The sequence below is a fragment of the Eubalaena glacialis genome, chromosome 3 (assembly GCF_028564815.1).
Source record: "Eubalaena glacialis isolate mEubGla1 chromosome 3, mEubGla1.1.hap2.+ XY, whole genome shotgun sequence".
Lineage (NCBI taxonomy): Eukaryota > Metazoa > Chordata > Mammalia > Artiodactyla > Balaenidae > Eubalaena > Eubalaena glacialis.
The window spans coordinates 147,184,413-147,203,327 of NC_083718.1; the positions used below are offsets into that span (position 1 = coordinate 147,184,413).

Genomic DNA, 18,915 nt, shown 5'->3' on the forward strand with positions numbered 1-18,915 from the left:
GGCAGGGCGACCAGGCAACAGCAGCCCTCTCCCACACTGGGCACGGTAGAAGGGAGGACATGGGACAGGTATGGCCCATGGGCAAGGTGGTAAGCCAGAGGGAGTGCAGGGCTATGTTGAGCAGACACCATTCCTGCAATAATCCTGTACAAAAGAGGATCAAAACCCACATATCACACTTGCCACCGCACCAAAACATGAAGTATCTTAAATCCTGAGGTGGCCGTGGGACTACATTTTACCTGACACAGGTTTGTCCCACGCACATTCCATCTCATCGCATGGCCTCTTATTCTAATTAATTCCATGACTCAGCTCTGAGTCTCCATTTCCTCATCAGTAGAGCAGGGCTAATAACACTCACCTTGTCTACTTCTCAGGGTTGTTGTCAGGCTGTAATGTAATAATATAAATAAAAGTGTCTTAAAATCCTTAATACAAAATACTGTCTAAGTGTTGTTATTTTTAGTACCTGGGCTTTTCTGACGTTGGAAGATGCTGAACATAAAAACAGGTTTTTGAAATTCAAAGGTTAAGACTTGAAAGAAAGAATGGCTAGGATGTAATAATTTTACATAGATATACCTAACAGGCTTTTGAAACTGAACACTTTTCTATGCTTTTTGAAGTATAAACCATTTGGTCTAATATAAACTAGTACCTAATTAATTACTATTTATTGATATGGAATACATTTTTAGGAAGAACATTCCATCCATATCGAAGTAGTTGTTTCTATTTCGCTATCAGCCACATTTCTTCCATTCTTTAAATCACGGCACTGAAACTAAACTTCATACACTATTAATCTACAAGGTTCTTTAATGTAAACATCATAACTAAAGTTTCAGTAATGTCTCAAGCAAATGTCATCTGTCTCCTAGAAACCCTAATCTAGCAGAACATTTCAATGGAAAAACTGAGTTTCTATTTTACTGTTTAATTTTGCATAAAAATAAATCATTAAAGATGACAACACTCTGTTGGATAAAAGACAGCTTACACAGGGACTTGACCCTAACAGAGGCTACCACTGGGCCTCTCGTTCATTTATAGGCCGGGCCACCAGCAACCTGTTACCATGCACCACCAAAGCTGTCCCTTCCTCCTTTTGAGTACCTCTGACACACTTGGTCTTCCAAGTCGACATAGCATTCTCTTGAGCAGGGCCTCTCCCGCACATGTTCAGAACTTTTAAAACATAGATTCTGAGGGGAAGAAGAGGAAGAGCAAAAAGTCAATATATAATGACAAATTCCTAAGAAGTGGTTGTTTCTGGGTAACAGGGTTCGGATAATTTTTTTCAGCTTCTTCAAACTTCCTGTACTCAGATTTGCTACAATAAGCATCTATTACCCATACAATTTAGGAACTAAAGGAAAAAAGTATTCGCTAATAAAAACAAATCTGTTCTTCTAAAAGTTTGGATAAAGCAAATTGAAATCTTATATAGCTTGACTTTGATGTATTTTTAATGAGAGCTAGCATATAATATTTTTCAAAAAGTTGCTTTTAGATGATAGATATATAAATATGGGAGGTGACCATCACAAGCACATAGGACCACATCTACATTGCTTGTTCTCTATTCTCAGCAGCCTTCAGTGTAAAATTTTGTTGTAAACCTGAGGTCTTCTATGGTAAGCAGAATTTTGGCCTCCGTGATCTTCGTGTCCTGGTTTTAATACCTGTAAATATGTTATGTGACTTGGAAAAAAGAGACTTCTTTATAGATGAAATTAAGTTTGCTAACCAGCTGGCCTTAAATAGGGAGGTTATCGAAGTGAGCCCTATTTAATAGCACAGGTCCTTACAATCAGAAGAGGAAGGCAGAAGAGTCAGCCAGTCAGAGATGTAGTGAAGAAGAGGCAGGCGACATTTGAAGCATAAGCCCCCTGTCACTGGCTTTGAAGATGAAGGGAGCCATGGACCAGAGAATGATGCTGGTCTCTAGAAGCTGCAAGTGATCCCTAGCCAAGAGCCAGAAAGGAAATGGGACTGCAATCCCACAGCAGCATAGAACTAAATTCACCACCAACTTGAATGAGCCTTGAAACAGACTCTGCCCCAGAACCCTGCCCTACCAATGCTTTGGTTTTCAGCCTGCGTGACTTGATGCAGAAACAACAACAGCTAAGCCCACCGAACTTACTTCTTACTTACAGAACCGTAAGACAATAAATTTGTGTTGTTTAAATCCCTAAGTTTGTAGTAACTTCTTATGGCAGCAATAGGAAACTAATACAATGGCTAAAGTTAGAAACTACAGTGTACAACAAGGAAGACAAAAGTGGGCAAAGATGGTATGGAATCTCCAAGGAATCACAGGCAGCAAAGTTCTACAATGGCTTTGTCTGTAACTATTAATTGAGTTGCAGAATATTAGCTTAATGACTGAACAGAAACAAAACAGCTTTCAAATTAACCAGAGACTTTAATTTGATTTTGTGAAAAAAGCTTATAAGTAATCAGACAGGCTGCTTTTCTCTTTTGTGTTTGTTACCTATGAGTTTGTACAGTGCAAGTATTAACTAGGGAGAATCTGTAACTATGAAGTGCTGTGTAATTCAAGAAGACATCTTTACCACACAGTTGCTGGAAGACATTCTTCCCACTGATCATTTAACACTCACAAAAAATACATAACAAACAAAACTGAACTTTGAATCTATGGTTATTAAAACACAAAAGCACTAAGAGTCTGGTCTTTTTTTCTCTTCCTGAAATGAATTATAGAAAATGATCCCAATTTCAACAGTTAAAAAAATTATTTTAATAGATATGTAATCAAGTGCTTCGGTGGGTAAATGCATCAGTCTATGGGATTTGTTTTCCAAAGATGGGCTGAGAAAGAATGAATGCAAAGTGTTCTTGAAAATTTTTTGAACAATTAATATCCAATCTTACATTTTCTTATGATTGTCATGGATACAACCTAATGGCTGTCAACTTTCAGTTTTGTTTGTTGCACTCAAAAGTCACTGTATGATATTTAAGCATACATGATACAGAACACAAACATTCTTCCTAAAACAACATTAAGATTACTATGCTTAGAGTTCACAGTTCTCTAACAATTTTACATTAAACACTCAAAACATCATACAACCATAGATATTTGTGAATAGTCTGGAGAGAAAGCTGTATTTTGGTACATTAAGGCATCTTCAGCCAACAGTTTAAGAAGTTCTGAATATCTGTTGCAACAAAAGACAAATTTGATATTTGGATATTTGATACTTTCAAGAAATTTTAAAAGTCCCTTAAAATAAGAATACCATAATTTGTAAAACTGTGGTCTTTTAAACATTTTTACCACTATATTCTTACCACATAAGACTTACCTAAAATCAAGATACTCATCCTATCAGTATCAAAGATATCTATTAAAAAAAGGAAGGGATTTACATTAAATATGATGATAAAGCCTGTATTTTAAACAAGGGCCTTCAGTTTCTCACACACATCTGTGAGGTAGGTTATTATCCACATTTTGTAGATGAAAAAACTAAATGAGGTTAAATGACTTGCTGCTGTCAAGCAGCCAAACTGAGAATCAGATTCAAAAATTAGATTTTGTTCTTTGCTCTGCATTATTTCTTTCCTTTACAAACTTTTTAAAGGGTTGAAATATAAAGACTGCTATTCATTGCATTCATTTTAAAAACATGAAAAGGCAGCCAAACTTTTACCAAGGTGACTTAAAAAGTGAAGCAACATAAAACAAACAGAAAAACACATTTAGTGAACAATTTCTGACAATGATAGTGAGGTCTGGCCAAAGGAACCTGAAAACAAACAGGCAAAAGCAAACAATGTGACTATTTGTGGAGGACAGATTTAAGGAAAAATGAGAGGAATTAGGGGAAAAACACAGTTTAAACAAGTTTTTGACTAATTATTAGTCCTACAATTCAAGAGAAAAGGCACAATTAATTAAGGTGTTTTTGTTTTTTTAGTGGATCTGTTTTTTTCCATCTTAGGAAAATGTTATCTGTCTAGAAAAATGGACTTTCTTTGTAACAAAACTTAAAAAGGAGTTTTAGCTGTGAAAAATGCATGCTTAAATTAGCAGCAAGAATTAAATATGCAGTTCTCCTTGGCTAGAATGTTCCTATTCCTTCCTTGAAATTTTATTTTTTTTCTTCAGTCTTTTTTTTAATACATCTTTATTGGAGTATAATTGTTTCACAATACTGTGTTCGTTTCTGTTGCCCAACAAAGTGAATCAGCCATATGCATACACATGTCCCCATATCCCCTCCCTCTTGAGCCTCCCTCCCATCCTTCCTTGAAGTTTTAAATCGACACAAAGTAGCAAACCGCGAATTAAAAAATTCCCTCCGTATGAACCCTGTCAAAATTCTCTGTATGTTCAAAAGAGTTGTCATGCTAGGATATTCTACAAGCACTTCACTTTTTTCCTGGAAAGAGCATTCTGCTCTCGGATTTCCTTAATTGCACTTTTTCAAACGTAACTTAAATTTACTTACCCTGCTTGTCCAAATAATCATGAGCTACTTCCATAACATCTGAGCTGCTTTACATATAAACAGTAGTTACCAAAAGTCACATACACAATCACGGCTGCAAACTGGCACTGCTATGCAGGCTGGCAGTAAGCATTAACATTGGCTCATGAAATTAATACAGCCCCGCAGTCTAACTTCTAGACCCAGCCTGATTCTTATCAGGTTATGACTGAAAAAGTTTAATTAAAACTCAGCATAGTCTAGACCATGGGTCCTGTTCTTTATGTTATTACTGTTCAGTGGCATCAAATGCATTATAATTATATAGGGAAAGGCTGGTAAGGATGCCAGCAACTTGCTTAAATAAGATACACTTTTAAAAGCTCAAACACAAATTACATTTCAAATTTTTATAAGGTTTGAAAGAATCCATATCAAGCTAATAATAATTAGGTAGTCTGTGAATAGAAATATACTCTATGAAAATAGCGTCTTATCATCTAATATGCATATAAAATGAAAAATTATCAATCTGTATATGAAATTTAGATAAGCCTAATTTAGATTAATAGTCAAAAACTATGATAATTTAAGATAGGAGTTGGGGCTAGTTTTACTTTCTAAACAATCTTGTGCTATGAGAATCATATAAATAAAGTTAAAGGAAGAATCATGTCCTAAAAAGTTTCTTCAGTATTTTTTAAGCACCCTCAATAACTTAGAAGTACTTAACAAAAATCAATATGCTAATCATAAATACTTACGATAATTACATCTAGTTGGTACAATCAACTGGTTCAAATAAACTAAAAAATATTCAGTTAAGACTACTTCATGTCACTCTAAGACTTGAAAGCAATACATCTTTATTTTTATTACTCAACTATGCAGATATTTCAGTGATTCAGACTGTTTTCCCCCAGAGGAAGGGGGCATATAAAGAGCAGTGATCATCATTGAACACTTGTATGGCATTAAAGCCTTGTGAAGAGCTTTCTGGTCCTGCTTTCTCATCTGGAAAATCGTTAACTCACAAGGTTACTGTAATGTATTAAATAAATTAATAGAAGATATGGAGGGTCTCTGGATCTAAAAATCACTATTAAAATGTATGGAACACTTCCATCACTCCAAATTAGTAATCTTTTGCTTTATGGCAAGTGCACATGACATTTTAACATGTTTGGTTTTCTGGATGATTTTTACCATTTGTATTCCAGGGGGGCAGCTGTATTTAGAAAAATATTTTAGTATATACCTTCAAAACACCTCGCCAAACAAATACAAACCATTCACACTAGTATAAAATCTCTAAATGTGTAAAAAGTGAGCACTAATACAAATCATATGAAAAGGCAGAGAAGACAGAACTTTAAAGCTGAAAGGTAACTCAGAGGTCTTTTAATCTATCCCTCCCACTTTAGAGGTTACAAAAATGAGGCCCAACACAGGATGTGACTTACAAACAGATTGCACAGATCCCTCATCCAGAATTTTAGAGTTTCTGAGAACTATTATTAAAATAAAGTACATTCCCTATTTTAAGTCACAGAGTGACAGAATGATCAGGTAAAGACGTGCCAAATTGAAAACGTGGAGGTCTTTAAAAAGAAATAAAAACAGACAAAACTGTGAACATGTCTAGCATTTAGATATTGAGATTTCACAGCCATTAACAGGATTTAAATTATTAACCAGTGAATAGAGAAACATGCAGTGTCTATGGGAGGCACATTCCAAGATCTTATATTTTATAAATGGAAGGTGCATTGCTTATATTAACTCAATATACTGTACATTTACAGATAAATCCAAATAGTCAAAAAATCTGTAACAGTTATCTATGATTATCTTCTCAATTATGTCTCATCTAATAAAAAATCAATTTGTATTCCCTGAGTACAAACTGGCTAGGGAATAAGAGAAAGCAAGCCCAGGATTATGTAACTGTCCCAGGAAACCTACTCGCAGAAAGGGGAGAATTGTCTGTACTACATAGAGCCAATTCCCTGACATGGAATACTGTTATTTCTGAATAATTTAGGCTCTTGGATTCTCTTTATAGCTGGCAAGTATCAAGGAATGCAAACACTAGTGGTTACAAAAGTGTCTCAAAAATTTGTTGATCAAGACGAAAGCCCAACTTATAATAGTTTGCCTCCCTCCCTCCCAACATATCTAATTCGGGATGTTGTTTGTTCCTTCATTAAAGAATAACAGGAATTAGATCTAAATATGGTGTTCTATATATAAAAGTATTTAGAAAATGTTCACTGACTATACTTTCTGAAAGTAAAAATCAATGTTATTGACTCATTACCCATAGAGCCATAAGCATTAGTTACTAGTCTCTTAGACCAATTTTAGAAGTAATCTTGTTTAAGGTTTTTCAGTTATCCATTCAACACAAAAAAGGATAAATTTTGCCCTCCACAAAATACCACAACCTGATTAAGAAAATCAAGGTGCTATGAAACAAGTTGTAGACATATAAAATTCTACTAATCCAGCATTCGCTCAAGATGAATATGTCTACAGGTTAAAATGAAATTATTCTGATTTTGAACCAGATTCTCTCCAACAACTGATAAGGGAAAAGGAAATCTTAATTTTATTCTTATCTACCCATTATGGCAACCTGGTACAATAATTTTCTTAAAATAGTATTTTTCAAATATGTTTTTTCCCAGGGGGTAGTAAGTTTAAAACCATGTTTAAATTAATCTGGGCAAAGCAGGATTAAACAAAGTTAAATGGTTTTCTTTTTTTCACAGAAGGATTGGTCAAAGTCTTTATGCCCACATCCTTTGTCATCTTCAAGCAGGAGAGTAACATGCATCATTTCCCAAACTTGTTCAATGAAACCCCTTTTCCACAGAGCATCTGACAGAAGACAGTTTGGGAAATGCTATTCTAGAACCAGTATGGACTCCATTTCCATGATATAGCTAAGACTTTATCTGTAGCCTAATAACAGCAGCTCTCCTCCAGAATCTTAACACGAAGAAACCGTTCCTACCCCAGGTCTGTCTACCACATACCACATCCACAATTACCCAGTTTACAAGACTGAAATGTGGGAATTTAGCAACTGATTTCTTTCCCTCTCCCTACTCATTAGCAACAAAGAGTCTCCTATGAAAATGTTCTAGCCCCATTATGCTGGGCTGAGTCTCCTGTAATCTTGTCTCTACAAAGTACTACGCCATCTACATTCACAGAAGAGCTGTGCTCTAGAAACTTAAGGACACAAGAACCCAAACTGTGACCCTTGGTTCTCCTAAAATTCAACAGATGGCTATCAAAATGTAGATATTCATAAATACTGGCAAGAATGAGAAAATAGTAAATAACTTTTTAACTCTTAAAAAACATGACAATCATCCATTTAAAGCAACTCTGATATAAGTTTCTAACATTTGATTCATTAGACTAAAGAAGCTAAAATGCCACTGGATTCCTTCCTACCGTTTCTCTGTCTTCAAAATTGTTAGGGATTTTGTCATTGGGAATAAGGAATCAGATTAATTCCTTATTTTGAAGGTCACCCCATTCATAGGCAAGTATTATGAGGTGGTCCTGTTTTTCCCAAAAGAGGTATTTACACATTTGTTGAGGCCAAAATTATGCCATACCTATATGCAGCAGGACTGCTTTTCCCTATAAAAATATTCACAAAAAAGTATCCTTCGATGCCACTAGATGGCAATCTTTCAAAGGTTTAAACTTAACACATCTTAACTGCAACCCCACCCTCTTCCCCAAATTGGCTAACAAGGATTCCTTGTATTTTGATATTAAGAAGTCAGGCTTAAAAGTTATATAACACCATTTTTTAAAAGTTCTGCAAAACAATATGATGTGACACACTGCAAACTCCTGACTCAAAGCTCTTTAAAGATAGACATACTTGTCTTTCATAAACACAAGAGAAATTTGGTCTAACATTCTCATTTGCTTCTTGGTAGAAAACACATTATTTTTGGCAAAGAGAAACCTGTCAAGGCAATGTCACTTTTTGTTTTCAAGAGCTTAATCTTTTATAGGGTAAGTCAGGTGAATGAGATTGTTAATTATAACATATTAAACAAGACAAATGAATAAATACAAATTCGATAAATTATACATAATTTTAAAATTAAATATTTTTACTAAAACAAAATGTAATCAATGGGCTATTATCTACCCTGCTGTATATAGGTTTTTTGTTTTTTTAAAAGCCTTAAAAAAACCTGCACAAAGCCAAAAAAAAAAAAAAGTTTGGTTTTTCATTTAAAAGCACTGGTGCGAATACATATATGCATATATGTAAACAACACATATATTTATTCAAGAGAGAATTTTTTGAATGTTTAAGGCTTCCCTGCCCTACCAGGTTCAACAGTGAAAGTCACAGCCTACCAAGCTTTGGAAGTACACAAAAGCCCTTAGGGCCAGAACAGTGTTTCAAACTGGATGGCTAGCAACCAAGATATAGAACAAAGAAAGAGAACCAGAAAAGATTTCAAAGCTGAGTCAATTAGCCACTAAGGATCAAACAATAAACAAAGACAAAGGTGACTAGGGAAGGTGAGGGAGGGGGGTGAATACAGTAACAAACTTCTGATGAATAATTAGCATTATGGGATACAACAGGACACACACATACACACCAAACTCCTCGCCACCACACACAATAAGGGATCAAAGATAAGAGTTCTCTTTAAGAGACTGTTGATATTTTGCTTTGTTTCATTTAACTGTCTATTTTATCATGCTTGGTGAAGTACAAAAATAAATAGAGTGAAAAAGAATTTGAGAAACGTAGATTTTGAAGGCATGTTGTAAAATGATATAAGTTTATGAAAAAGACAAAAGTTGTTGTAATTGTTGTAATTCCAGATGTTCCAGTACTGAGTAGAACCTTGAAGGCTCTTAAATATGTTATTCAGGAAAATCTCAAGATAAAACCTCTAGTTGGTTATAGCTGTTTTTAAGGAACCTGGAAATGGCCGTTACCTGTTTCAGGACCACAGCCCTTCTGTTGAACACCGGGCAATATTTGCAAAAACTGCTAGCAGAACTTGGTTTCTGAAATTTGGCGGGCTGGTTCTTAAGATTTCAACATTTAATTACTATCTTACTAATGTTTGTGCTATTTTTTAATCTTCTTGTGCATAAACACAGCTTAAAGCCTGCTGAAATTTAGAAAGCAAACTGGATTTATCTACACTCAACAGTAAAGCAAGAAGATGTTGCCAAACCACCCTTTGACTGAGATGGTTCACCAGTAAAGGTGTATTAATCATCTGTAGTGAATCCACAATTTTAGATTGACAATAATCTTCATCAATGTTCACGTATTAAAGATACTACCTATGTAAATTTATCATAGGCAAAACAGAATTACAGATGTCTACAGTAAATAAGATGTCAGACTTTTTCGTTTTCAGTAATTTCAATGGCGTTGAGTGTCCCCTGGAGATAGTCACAGCTCTCAAGCAGTACTGCAGAGTATGTGATATCCGTAAGTAAAACAATAATTTAAAGAATATATCTGATTTTCACAGTGCAAAAACAGAAAGATAGAAACTAAGGAAAGATCATCAACGGGCTAACGTAGTGATCAGACTGGCACACATTTCAAAAAAATCCATGGTGTGACTGCCCAGGCGAGGTGGAACTGAAGACGATGTGCTTCCGATCAAGGAGCCCATGAGAGAGCCAGAGAGTGAATGGCTCTCCGCAGTTACAGAATCCAAACTGGATCGCGGTCTGTGTAAGCCAGCAGCAGAACAGGACCGCTGAGGTGTTGAGGAACCAGACCTCTGCTCCACCACCTCATCTGAAATGGACCAAAGAAGTGCAATTTATATGAAAGGTATATTTGCCCGAGCCCTTCCTATGAAGATACCTTATTCAGAATATTAAGTAGGCACATCTGAGCAAGGGCAACCTGACAGCAAATGTCATGTTTCAGTGTTTTAGGAGCAGGGGTGGCAAAAGCTCTTCCCTCCCACAATCATAACAGACATCACTAACCAATCTCAACACTCCCATACAGTCAAAATGTGACTCCTAAATCCTTCTCAACATAGTATTTGACAGTAACCTTGAAATCAAACTGATATCCCTTTCATCTGTAGAAAGAACACCTCTGGAAGATTATTTTCTTGCGTTGTATCAACAGAAAAAAATCATTAAGATAAAAACAAAAGTTACCATTGCACTGATCCTTCAGTGTACATTGCAACTGCCTAGGGGAAGGGGCAAGGGAAATCTTGTTGTTAAAAATGCAGATTCCCAGTTTCCCAGGACCCATCTCCAGAGATTCTGATTTGCTAGGTCTGGGAGAGTTCCTAAGAATCCTCTTTTTAACAAGAACTCTGGGTAATTTTGATGAAGGTGGTCTGCGGACCATATAAATACAGCTATAGTTGATGGCAGTTCAAGAAAAATGTTTAAATGCTGTTGAAAACAACTTCCCTAATTATGAACTCAGTTTTCCTCTGGTTCCATCCAGCAGTGGACTCTTGGTTTATTCTACTTGTACCCCACTTGGGCCTCTGAGTGGAATAAGCACATTTGCTCAGCCAGGTTTGACTCTTGGCACACACTAGGTCCTTGGACGTGACCGCCTCCCTTGACTCCTCTGCCTCCTGGATGGCCATGGGCACCAAAATCCAGCCCAAATCCCAGGAAAGGCCTATCTGGATACCTTGGCCACCCAAGATGAGAGAAGCTGATGAAGAATGACGTTTAGATATTATAATGCTTACTGATAAAAGATGAATGGAGAAGTGTGACAAAGAATCTAACAACATCAGCTAATTTTAGGTAAAAACTGCTTTCCTGTTGTTCCTTACTTTTCTCCACAGCCAACACTACAAATGACATTTTTTATACCAAGGAAGCACTTCTTTTGGAGAAGTGCTAGATTAGAGATTTTCCACATCTTCAATCCTTTTTGTTTCACTTACATTTTTAGTTAAATCTAGATTACTTAAAAACCAGTATAGAAGACCTACCCACCATGTCTTTGAGATGGTTTAACATCTTGTCAACTAGTGCCAAGTTTTATCTTCTCAGAGCTCATGCCTGCATGGCTTCCTTACCATCAATGCTTTTAAAGTCCAAAAGATAGCTTCTATTGTCAACCAGGTACAGCTGTAAGCTCATTTTCACATTATTGCCAGTCACTGGATTTCTTCTTCTTACACGTAGATGGTATGCATTCACTACCTAAAATGAAAAGTCTTTAAGGAAAAACATTCGAAATAACAAACTACAAAATATCTCCCTTATTCTTATTGCAAAGAATAATATCAAAACAAATAACTGATAGAGGTGGGGTAGAGAGGGAATTCCTGAATGACCTTTTCTTTTTTAACATTACATAGTAGTTTAGTATTTATTTAATCCCACTAACAGTACTGTGTACAACAGTTAAAATTCAAAGGGAACTCAGAGACTCTAGAGAGTCCAGCCTTCTTTCCAGATATGCCTCCACTCTAAACCATCAGTAATATTTTGGTTGCCCAAAGGTATCAACTTGGATACCTTTACCTATGAATATAGAACAGACAGAAAAAGGACAAATAACATGTCAATGGTTTGAATCAGGCACTGTTAACAGGTACTGCCATAAAATTTAAGTATCGTAGTAATCTCGTAAAGAAGACACTATTTGCCTTTTGAAGATAATAAAACCGCAACTCAGATAAAGAAGATTCTGGTTTTCAAAACATCTTATCAAATTAGTTCCAAAAATTTCTCAGTAAGAATTTTAAAGACATTAACATCTCCTTTTTAACTAAATAAAACTGCTTCGGAAAAGGGAGATCTGTTTTTTTTTAAATGGTTTTAAGGAAATATTATTTTGTTTATTCATTCCATGTACAAATAATGAAATAAAAACATGTCAAATGAATATTTACATGATATGTTTGAAAATTTTTTTCTTCCGTTAGAAGTACGTTCACACTCTTGCACTGTTGGTGGGAATGTAAATTGATACAGCCACTATGGAGAACAGTATGGAGGTTCCTTAAAAAACTAAAAATAGAACTACCATACGACCCAGCAATCCCACTACTGGGCATATACCGTGAGAAAACCATAATTCAAAAAGAGTCATGTACCAAAATGTTCATTGCAGTTCTATTTACAATAGCCAGGACATGGAAGCAACCTAAGTGTCCATCATCGGATGAATGGATAAAGAAGATGTGGTACATATATACAATGGAATATTACTCAGCCATAAAAAGAAACGAAATTGAGTTATTTGTAGTGAGGTGGATGGAGTTAGATTCTGTCATACAGAGTGAAGTAAGTCAGAAAGAGAAAAACAAATACAGCATGCTAACACATATATATGGAATCTAAGGGGGGAAAAAAAAAAACAGGTCATGAAGAACCTAGTGGTAAGATGGGAATAAAGACACAGACCTACTAGAGAATGGACCTGAGGATATGGGGAGGGGGAAGGGTAAGCTGTGACAAAGTGAGAGAGTGGCATGGACATATATACACTACCAAACGTAAAATAGATAGCTAGTGGGAAGCAGCCGCATAGCACAGGGAGATCAGCTCCGTGCTTTGTGACCACCTAGAGGGGTGGGATAGGGAGGGTGGGAGGGAGGGAGATGCAAGAGGGAAGAGATATGGGAACATATGTATATGTATAACTGATTCACTTTGTTATAAAGCAGAAACTAACACACCATTGTAAAGCAATTATACTCCAATAAAGATGTTAAAAAAAAAAAAAAGTACATTCACAGTCCTCAAGAAAGGAACAAGAGTAAAAGGCACCTGAAAATGAAAAACTGATTTTTCCCCCACATATACTCAAATAGAATTGAAATGAATTTGAGCACTAATAAAAAAGTAAAATGTGGGCTGAGAATAAGAAAAATACACCGCAACTAAGGACTAAAAGAACAAGCCAAATAAGACAGATTTTTCTCAACTTACAGAAAAGTATTTGTTTACTGAATAAATATGTCCTGATGGTATAATTTGTATCAACCACTTGCTGTTACAGCTACTGGCAAAAAGAAAAAAACCCTCCCTTAAAAAGGAGAGAGAAAAGTAAAAACATAGTGTCTTTGAAGACACGTGACTTTTTATTGTTATGATGCATGCTGAAACAGGTTTTCAAGAGATTTCTCAAGAGATTCAAGAGATTAAATTCTCTTGAATTCAAGAGATTAATTTCTCAAGCGATTTCAAGTTGATTAAAACTTTGTTTCTCAGCCAAGAATGCTATTCTGTAATTAAAAAAATACATAGGTCCCCAACATTGACAGTTCTTCATCCTTACAGAGATTTGTTTTGTTTTGTTTTGAATGCACATGGTACATTATTGGAAAGAATGGGATTTATCAGCCAGAAGCATCAAGACCACTAAATTCATATCTAAATCAAAACCAACTTTTTTTATTGACCTTAGTACTCAACTCAGCAGCTCAGAGCAGCTTACTACACAAAAAATGGCTTCTACAAATGATCTTCATATACTACAATTTCCTACCTTCCATTCAAAATCCAGCTGCTTCATAGCTCGGTAAACTTCAGCCATAATGTCATATGGTTTGCTTTGACTTCGGATTCCAAGATGCCACTTGGCTTTTTTCACAGCTAAAGATTTGGGCTTAGTTGTATTCAGTGCATCCAATGGACATCTTGCTTTAGGGCTGTCTGCTACAAGAGGTGGCATCCTTTCTGGATGAGGTTTCAGGCCTGGGGGAATATGCATGGCACTATCATCCATAAAAGAACCAGTTGGGGGACTAGAGGCGAGGTAGAACTCACTGGCTTGGTTCATTATTCTCCGATTGTCAATGATAAGATGATAAGCCACTGCAAGCTGGTCTTGAGGGTCACCACTATATAAACTGTTCATTACTTCTGATTCTGTACACTCAAATTTTTCACACACTTCTTTCACAGCCTCATCATCAATGACGTTAGCATCATAGGAGGGGTCTTCAGGAAATAAGTAACTGGGCAAATCTTGTTTAAACCATTCATGCTCTCTAGGAAAAATACCACAATACACTATTGTAAGAACATGCTTTGGCAAGTCCCAAACAATTTAGACATGGGGTAATACAATATAACAGAATCAGAAAGACCTGGTCTCTAGTCACTTACTAGCTGGGTAAGGACCCTGGGTAAGTTGATTCATCCCTGCTCTTGAATAACTATGATTATTCAGACTTGGGTATTTGGCTGACATTTTCTCAAAAATAAATGAAATGAGCCTGTCACGTCAAAGGAAACAACTGGCAATATTTGTTGCCAATCATAAAATTCAAGCTTTCAAGCAAAATGTTAGAATTTTGTGTAATTTGTGTCTGTCTCCATGAGTTTGACAGCTTCTACTTTTATCGTGAAGAGGATAATGACTGTAATTTGATATTATATAATAAAATGTGTCACCATTTGGAACATCAGTCTACCTCAATAACCCAATATTTTCCATATGACCAATGCAAGATGTCACAGAATCATACATGGGCAAAAGAGCCACTCAAAATGCACAATAGACCAGTGGATTTTAATGTAATAAAGTACAGAAGTTCACTGATATGTTTTCTTATTTGATATTGCAATTAACATGTTAAGCTTGGGTTTAATATCAAAGAAAAATATCTGTAACTATCTGAAAGGCTATGAAAATGTTCCTCCCTTTTCCCACCACTTTTTGGGGATCCGATATTTTTCCTAGACTTCAACTAATACAACATATTGCAACAGATGACTGAAGAAGCAGATAATGAGAACCTAGCTGCTGTCTCTGATTTAGAGGATTTGAAAAATGTAAAATAAAGGTACTCTTGTCACCATATTTTCTTGTTTTGGAAAATAAGGTTATTTTTCATAAGAGACATATTATTCAGAATAACATGTAGTAGGTTTATTATTATTAAGTGAATTAAATATTTTTAAAATTTCTCAGTTTTGATTTCTAATATGATATTGATAAATATGACCTATATTTAAAAAAAGACTCTTTGGAGTCCTCCATTTTAAGACTGTAAAGGGGTACTCAAACCAAAATATTTGAGAACCAGTCTCCTAGATCTTATTTTCTCACTCTTCTGGGCCTTTGCATATGATGTTACTATTGCCACCCTAGAATATCCCACCCCTTTTCATTTAACTAACACATGTACTATTCCTTCAAGATTGTGTAAGCATTGCTACATGGTAAATTGGGCACCCCCTAAGCAAAATTTAGCTCAGTATATATTTTACCTGAATGCCTTCTACTGACTAATTCATTTATGAATATTTACTAAGGACATAACCGTGGTAAAAAGGCACACTCCTTCTCACAGAAATTATATTCTAGCTGAATACAGATTAAACAAACACTCTCAAAAATGAATATATAGTTACAAATATACAAATATAAAAATCCTGTGATAAAGATTATGAGTGAAAAGTACAGGGTAAAATAAGAGTATATAATTCAGAATGGGAGGTAGGTGATTAAGGAAGCCACCCTCAGTAATATTTAAGCAGATACCAGAATGACTAGAAGTCAGCTAACTAGAGCTGGGGAACAGGTATCCCCAGCAAAAGAAACAATATATGCAAAGACTCTGAGATAAGAAAAAATTTTGCTATGTTCAAGGAACTGGACTGAGGTCACACTCATGAAATCATAATGAGTTACGGGTTGGAGTGGCAAAAGATATCAGGTATTTCTGACAGCTGTAGGCTATAAAAAAGGTTTCTGGATGAACCTATGGGTGATGAAAATAACTGAAAGATTTTAAAGAGACAGGCGTGACATGATCTAATTTGCATTCTGTAAAGATCATTCTGCTTGTGATAAAGAAATTGAATTGAAAAGATAAGAGTAATAATGATGAGGAGGAGGAGGATGCTAGCGCAATAGCCCAAGTGAGAAATGATGGTGTGCCAGGCCTTGAGTATATACACAGAGACGAAACTTCTACAGCTTCTAGTAGGTGATGCTATTATAACACTCATACTTTCTTATGGTTGTTACAGTTTTTTTTCTTAATCCTCCCCACTAAACTGGGAACTCCTTGAAACAGGGACCATGCCTTATTCACCTGCATTCCAGGACCCAGTACAGAGTAAATATTCAATAAATGCAGAATAAACGATGAATAGCCAATGAAGTCAAAAATGAATTCATAATGTGTTTAATTGCTATATCATGATAATAATAAGCACTTAAATAAATGTTTAGCAATAAAAATGACTGGTGGATACTAATTTTTTCAAAAGAAATAATAGAAAAAAATAAAGTGTTACACATCTAACGTTTTTAAAATATCAATGACAAATAGGGAAGATGAACACTTTTGAATGAACTCCAAAAATTCTATTCTTCCATAACAGAAATGAGATTACTAGTGAAAGTTGTCAAAATCAACTTTTTCAGAACTCTGGAAATTAACCAAAGGCCTGTAATAATCTGAGGAGTGTTTGTTTAAAAAATTGGCCGAGTCTCAGTAAGAACAGTGAGATTTGTGACACTTTAACACATTTTTGACCAGAGACGTATTACAGCCACAGGTGTTAGTTTCTGCAAAAATCCCCCAGTCAATAAAGTGTTAAGTTACTCCATATCCATCTCCTTTCCCCATTTCTACGGTAGCCTTGAAAACCAACAGCCTCACAATCATTGTAGCCCCAAAAACCAGCATCTAGCAACCACTGGTGGGGGGATGGGGAGAAGAATAGGTTTAGAGTTCTCCAAAAGTCCTATCCCAAGAGAACTGTCGTTATTTGACATGGCTGGCAGATCTCTGGAAACCTCTACACTCAAGCCCTGTCTTCATCTGACCTGACTCAGAGCTCCCTCTACAAAGCCTTCTCCCCAGAACATTTGTCAAAAACAATCAATGGCAACTGTCTAACATCCCAGCTGCTAAAAGCAGCAATAAGAGTTGGAGCAAACAAGAAGCTCGTCAAAAAACTAAAAAGGAAAAGTTAGGGAAATAAGTTCCATAGGGGTCCTTGAAATACTCTTATATAATCCTGGGACTCACAAATGCAGGGCTGTGTTCATTTCCAAGAAAGGCCCTGATTTCTCATCACTGGTTGACTTTGAGGCCCTGTGCTAGCAGGAATGAAGACTAATGCAGAGTTATGAGCTTTTCATTAAAGCACTGAAGACACACCCCAACATGCACACAAAGTCCCTCAGCAAAGGCTGGGAGACTTATTAGATCAAGGCCTTTAAGGAAAGCTTTGTCTAACAATTAGCTGACCATTAAGCTAACCAAGCAGAGACTTTAGTGGCCACCCATGACAAAGAATATAGACTTACGGAATTAGTTCAATAAAATCACTTAACAAACAAGAGCAACAACAACGTACAACAATTACAAATTCTAGGCATCTATGCAAGAGGAATAAAAACATATGACCATTTAAAAACCTATACATAAATGTTCATGGCAACATTATGAAAGAGCCAAAAAGTGGAAACAACTCAAATATCCATTAAGTGATGAACAGATAAACAAAATTTAGTATATCTAAACAATGGAATATTTTTCAAGCAAAAAAGTAACGATGTACTGATACATGCTACAGCATGAAAGAACATTGAAAACATCATGCTAAGTGAGAGAAGCCAGACTCAAAAGGCCACATGCCGTATGATTCCATTTATATGAAATGTCCAGAAGAGGGAAATCCATAAAGACAGAAAGTAGATTAGTGGTTGCCAGGGGCTGCAAGGAGGAGGAAATGGGTATAGAGTTTCTTTTGGGGATGAGAAAAATGTTCTAGAATTAGACAGTGGTGATGACTGTATAACTTTGTGAACATACTAAAAACCACTGAATCATACAATTTAAAGAAGCAAATTTATGGTATGTGAATTATACCAATAAATGTTTAAAAAAAAATAGAGAAGTAATCTAAATTTTCATTTCCAATTAATTCAGAAAAAGAACCACAGTTCTTCATAATAACAACAGTGCCAATTAAAAAGCCATACTTTGGGGTTGGGGGAGGAATAAATTAGGAGGTTGGGATTAATATATATACACTACTATATATAAAATAGATAAGCAATAAGAACCTACTGTATAGCACAGGGAACTATACTCAGTATTTTGTAATAACCTATAACGGAAAAGAATCCGAAAAGGAATATATACATACATATATATACATATACGTGTGTGTGTAACTGAGTCACTGTGCTGTACACCTGAAACCGACATGACCTTGTAAATCAACTATACTTCAATTAAAAAAAATAATTATAATAATAAAGCAACACTCCACATGTAAAAAAAAAAAAAAAAAGCCATACTTCCAGCTTTTAATTTTCAGGAGTCAATTTCTAAATTAACTTGACCAAGGTAAGCAGTAACCAGGATGTTTATGAAGGTTCACCTGAGACAAAATCAATTCATTTCATATGGGTTACTACACAGCCACCAGAAATTATGTC

General features: G+C 35.6%; 1 protein-coding gene across 4 annotated transcripts in view; it reads right to left on the reverse strand.

Annotated features, from left to right (window-relative positions):
- Positions 1 to 9,814: 9,814 nt before the first annotated feature.
- Positions 9,815 to 18,915, reverse strand: part of PRKAA2 (protein kinase AMP-activated catalytic subunit alpha 2) — a 57,985-nt gene continuing 48,884 nt past the window's right edge. For 3 of the 4 annotated variants that reach the window (XM_061186531.1, XM_061186532.1, XM_061186533.1), the window contains 3 exons: positions 13,990 to 14,494; positions 11,567 to 11,693; positions 9,815 to 10,296 (listed from right to left, as the gene is read on the reverse strand). In XM_061186531.1, the coding sequence (XP_061042514.1) occupies positions 10,058 to 10,296; positions 11,567 to 11,693; positions 13,990 to 14,494 (871 nt within the window). In that variant the 3' untranslated portion in view covers positions 9,815 to 10,057. Of the gene's footprint in view, positions 10,297 to 11,566; positions 11,694 to 13,989; positions 14,495 to 18,915 lie in introns of those variants that run through there. The other variant, XM_061186535.1, reaches the window with a different exon arrangement.